This window comes from Sinocyclocheilus anshuiensis, unplaced genomic scaffold (assembly GCF_001515605.1).
Source record: "Sinocyclocheilus anshuiensis isolate Anshui unplaced genomic scaffold, SAMN03320099.WGS_v1.1 scaffold4254, whole genome shotgun sequence".
In the NCBI taxonomy this organism is placed as follows: domain Eukaryota; kingdom Metazoa; phylum Chordata; class Actinopteri; order Cypriniformes; family Cyprinidae; genus Sinocyclocheilus; species Sinocyclocheilus anshuiensis.
The window spans coordinates 52,065-57,338 of NW_015541147.1; the positions used below are offsets into that span (position 1 = coordinate 52,065).

Consider the following 5,274-nt stretch of genomic DNA (forward strand, 5'->3'; position numbering starts at 1 on the left):
ACTCGTACTCGTTAAAATGCCCCGATACCAAACGCCAGTACCACACAGCATGTGATAAGTGCCATATTCAGACAATGAAAGTATATGTATGCAATGAATATAATGTTAAACATTCAGTATTAACGCCTGTATGTACTGTCACACTAACAGCTGTCTAATTTTTGGTTAATTGTAATCCATTAGGCTACATACATTTCTATCAAAGTTATCTAACATTATCAAGCTGAATTTGTTCTGACCCATGGCAACAGTTTAAAAGCAGCCCAATTTCGTGGAAAAAAAACAACAACAACAACCCTGCATACAACACGAGCTGCAGAAGTCAGATTTGACTGATCACGGGTCAAAAGTAAGGAGAGATAACTGAGAAGATGGTGGAGGATTTGCTCCTCAACAGATCCCGAGGTCAATGACAAATATATTTTATCATAAGATGTGCTCCCTTTACACAGTGCGCGCAGCGCGCAAAATCAAAAGTGAAAGTGAACTGCGACTGCGAGCGCTCATTCAAAAGGGATTTAAATACCCCACATACTGATAGCGGCGCCCTGATGCACGAAAATTATATACAATATTAGAATATTTGCGGGAGCAGACAAGAATTGCGGGAGCGGATGGGAGCATGCGGTAATGGTCAGAAATTCAGCGAGAGCGGGATCAACAAGCCCTGCGCTATCACGCAGCGGCGCAGTCAGTCAGTGAGCGCCGTAACAGATGACGTCAAATCTTGCGGGATTACATAAATAAACTACACAGAACCCCACTATTCGGACAAATATACATAATGAAAAGATGATACAAAATGTAATACCTTGTAAAATGGCATTTAAGACTTTTTAATAATTTTTAAGGGCCTTAATTTTCTCTAAATTGATTTATCTACTTTTAAAGACCCCGCGGACACCCTGTTATAAATCCCTTCGGTCCCTTCTTGGTAGAGAAAACTGCTTGTTTTATTTTACTGTGTAATGCATGTACACACACATGAACACTTTTCAGTCTTCACGCTATTTGTATTTCACTCTTAGGTAATGGTAATGTAGGTATTGTCTTTCCAAAAGTTACTTTTGTTACAACAGTCGGTAGTAGTTGGATCTTTTCATGCATAAGATACATTAGACATGTTTAAATTCAAAATGTATATTATGAATATCTGATATATCACCCAGACCTAACAATGGTATGTTTATTTTTCTATTTCTTATGGTGTCTGACATTACTTTGTGGATAACTGTAGGTGAAAGACACTAAAATAATGCTAAAGTTACTGAAAACATTTGCAAATAAGACAACATATTTGCTTTGAGGTTCATGAGACAAATATGAAAACTGTTCAGAGCAATGGTCTTATTGTATTTGACCTGAGGCAGTTGTGAGGTCATGGAGACAGGTAGACTCCAATCCTAAACAAACCACAAACAAAATGTAAGGATTTGTCACGTGGTTTAATGTTGACACAAACATCTCCCTGTAGATCATTACAGTGTAGTTCAAAGCAGTACTGTTCATATAAATATTTAACTGCTCTGAATTAAATGAACAATGTTTTATTTGGGCAACACTGTAATGTTAATGGAAATGTGGTAATGTTAGAGATGTCCTTCCAAAATATGTGTTCACTTTTAATGCATTAAGGTCCTCCAAAAGGACCTTTTATATTCCATGCTGTGTGAAATGCCAAAAATGTATGTCGTAATACTTTTTAATCATGTAATAACCATTTTAGAAAAACTAGTAGACACCTGAGGCTATACTATTTTGTGAATGAAGACTCTGCGTTTTGAGCTTAACAACACCCTTTAGCCATATCTATGTACAGATTTACTAAAAGTCTTCTGGAGAATCAACCATGCTGGCTTGACTCACAAAAACAAACCTCACTAGATTAAACTTCTCCCTTCATGTAGATGTATTTTTGTACATTTTAATATGTGAAATATTCGGCTCTGTGTACTTTCAATGGATGAACAAAAAGAGAGAATGAGAGAATGTTAAAAAATATCTTCACTTGTACTCCAAAGATGAACAAAAGTTTTTTTTAGATTTGGAACAACATAGGACTAAGTACATGATGACAAATTTTAATTTTTGGATAAATTAACTCTCTAATTCATGTGTTACTTAAATACCTTATTCCACTGTACATATAGTATCTACTAAAGCTGATCAATTGTTTACATGGTCTTTCAAATGGACAGTTGTTAAGGTTATTAAGCTATTGAAAAAACACTCTTAGTCCTAACAGAGTTAGGAGGAGATTCATACTTTACAAGCATTAAAAGAAATGGCCTTGGCCATTGCACATTTGTTTATTGCTAAGTACATGAATGAGCATGACATGGACATGGTTAATGACTGCAAACAACTTCAGATATTTCAATATTTCAATTACAGTAATTAAGAAGCTTTTTAATGAAAGTAATTAAGAAGCTTTTTCTCTATCATTTATCAATAAAAATGAGAATACACAAAAGAGTTATCAAAATGGATTTATGTTGGCCAGTAGTATTTATTCTTGTCTGTCCTGTTTTTGTTTGTATTTCGCACATGTAATACGGTCACAGTCTTTGCTTGCATAATAATAATAATAAACAGAATGTGTGTACATATTGTGACTAGTGTTAAAAAGTCAAACAGAATAAAATGAAACCATTGTAATTCATGTAACTAAAAAATAAGTTACATTTAACATAAACATTGAATTAATCTGCCCTAGTTAATGTGATCTTTCCTAATACCAAAACAAACAACCCACAAAAGTTATGACATTGACTGACATCTACATCAAAGCACGTGTAAGAATCTATTGCAGGGAATACATTATGAAGTATGTGTCTGTATTATTGACAGGATTTAAAAGGGAATTTGTGCACCACTTCAACCATGATGACACACTTACACAGAACTACTGTCTAATCAACTCAAGAACCAACATTTCTATGATCAAGTATGTGACATCAATTTCCCTTTTAGCTACTCCGCTTAGTGCTGTAACAGATTGAGATGTGGTGTCTTACCTCTGTGTAGTCAAAATCTGAGAGTGGAGCTATACTTTTGATGTACTCAGCTCTAGGTTGATTGGACGGGTTGGCAATTGACACAGGGGGCGTTAAGGTGCTCATAGCAGATACTATAGTCTGATACAGAGAACAGAGGTGTTAAAGCATGCTGAATGTGGGCACTAATCAGAAAACACAACTACTAGAGATAAAATAATTGTTATTTACAAAAATGACTTACCACAATGGCATCCTTCACATTTTTCCGGATATCCAATATTTTCTGCTTCTTTTCTCTGCACAGAGGAGGAGGAAAATAAGAGGGAACAACTGTCATTAAATAATGAATGACATCTCAAAATTAGGAGTGTCAAAATGATTCTCCATAATTTACTAATGTGACTATAGCCTAATATTACTCAAAGTTGGGCCTTATCAGTTGGCAAGTTGTGATTATAAGCAGTCACATGCCTAAACAGCACATATTGCACACAGTGTGACCTCATTTTTGGCCATCCTGCTAGTGAACATGGAAATAACAGCATATCACTCTGATACATAATCAATTCAGTTATTATCTATTATTATTAACGGTTTTATGCCATGAGATAAGGCCTAAATATACTGTCTAGGTACACAACACAAAAACGAGACTATACGGTATGTGTCAATTGAGAGGATCCTAAGACAGAGAGGATGTGTGGGTACGCAGTTCAGAAATGATGCTGAAAATACTGCACACACCTATAGCCCAAAATGTTATATAAGTGGTCGGTCAAATTTGAGACTCGAAAGCGTCTATGATGACCAAAAATGAGACCCAAAATGGTACACACGCCTTTGATAACCAAAAATACAGCTCACTAGGTTTAGCGACAGCCCATTGAAACGCACCGGACGCAGATCTGAAGCCCGTCAATATTCTAACATCCAAAACATAAATACCGCATCCGTTATAATAAACACAGTGCAGGCCCAGTGTCAGTAAATACTAACGCTAAATAAACACACACTCACTCTGCGTTAAAGCCGTTGACGTGCAGGATCCGCATCTGTTTAACTATAGTGCTCTTCCCGGATTCCCCAGCGCCTTAAAAAGCATAGAAAAAAGACATAAGATAGTACGTAGCTAAAATATGAGTATTTCCAGAGCCATGGAGAAATTATCAATCCATCCATGATGATGATGATGATGATGATGACGATATATCTATATAGCTATCTCTGCTCGAAGTTTGCGGACACATCTATCTGATAATGTATCGGTTATACATTCCTGTCTTACCTAATAAGAGCAGGCGGTGTGTGGCTTTGTACGCCTGTCTCTCTTTCTGTAACTGTTTCTCGATCTTTTTATTCGCCTCTCGTTGCGCCTTCTCGTCGATGCGCTGATCCCCTGTCTTGCTGTTGCCCAAACAACCCATGTTCAAAAGCGTCTCTCTTCTCAGATACACAGTAAATAATAATAGTATATGAAGGTAGAATAACGTCAAAAAGATTTGCATACGCAGGGTAAGAGTTGTGGAAGTGTACATAAGACTGTAAGCGTAAATTAAATTTGCATCACGATTTACACCTTTACAAAGCTTCTCTTACGCATGCAAATTTAATTTACGCTTACAGTCTTATGTACACTTCCACAACTCTTACCCTGCGTATGCAAATATTTTTGACGTCATTTTACCTTCATAATAGTATCTCAAATATCTTCTGTAATGATGATTTGAAGTGTATCGGTCTGATTAATAGGGCGAGAAATCCGTGCGCCACGGGAAAAAAAGTTTCGATTTGACTCCTTTACACACACAAGCGACAGATTCAGTCGGATCCTCTCAATAAATTCATGATCAGTGTTTGAAAATCAGACAAGCAGCTGAAGCTCAGATCATCTGCCTCTCTCTTCCCTGTCGCTATTTTGCTGTAATGTGTCTGTGTTTGTGTATCTTTGACTCAGCACTGCCTCTCTCTGCACTTACAGGAAGTGACACTCAACACTCAACCTTCTGATCCCAGGCAAAGAGTATAGAATAGAAGACTGCTTTTTGGGTAACAGCCACTAGATGGCGCTTCGGTAGCGCGGCCGGTGTCCTGACATTTTATTCTACCCTTCAGATTGTCCTACCAGGGTTTACTGCGCATGCGCACATCAATATCGCGTCCTTTTTCTCACGCTGAATAACAATATTTAATGTATTTGCATTACTGTAAGGGTAGGTTTAGGGTTGGGGTAGATCCCAGATAGCACAGGTACGTCGCGGAGACGTCTGTGAAAGAT

General features: G+C 37.2%; 1 protein-coding gene across 2 annotated transcripts in view; it reads right to left on the bottom strand.

The window, feature by feature from the left end:
* LOC107690756 (guanine nucleotide-binding protein G(olf) subunit alpha-like) overlaps positions 1-4,958 on the bottom strand; it is a 21,506-nt gene extending 16,548 nt beyond the window's left edge. The window contains exons 1-5 of one of the 2 annotated variants that reach the window (XM_016489166.1): positions 4,698-4,958; positions 4,285-4,471; positions 4,017-4,089; positions 3,241-3,295; positions 3,018-3,137 (exon numbers count right to left, since the gene is read on the bottom strand). In XM_016489166.1, coding sequence (XP_016344652.1) covers positions 3,018-3,137; positions 3,241-3,295; positions 4,017-4,089; positions 4,285-4,423 — 387 coding nt within the window. In that variant the 5' untranslated portion in view covers positions 4,424-4,471; positions 4,698-4,958. Of the gene's footprint in view, positions 1-2,962; positions 3,138-3,240; positions 3,296-4,016; positions 4,090-4,284; positions 4,472-4,697 lie in introns of those variants that run through there. The other variant, XM_016489164.1, reaches the window with a different exon arrangement.
* Between the last annotated feature and the right edge of the window lie 316 nt (positions 4,959-5,274).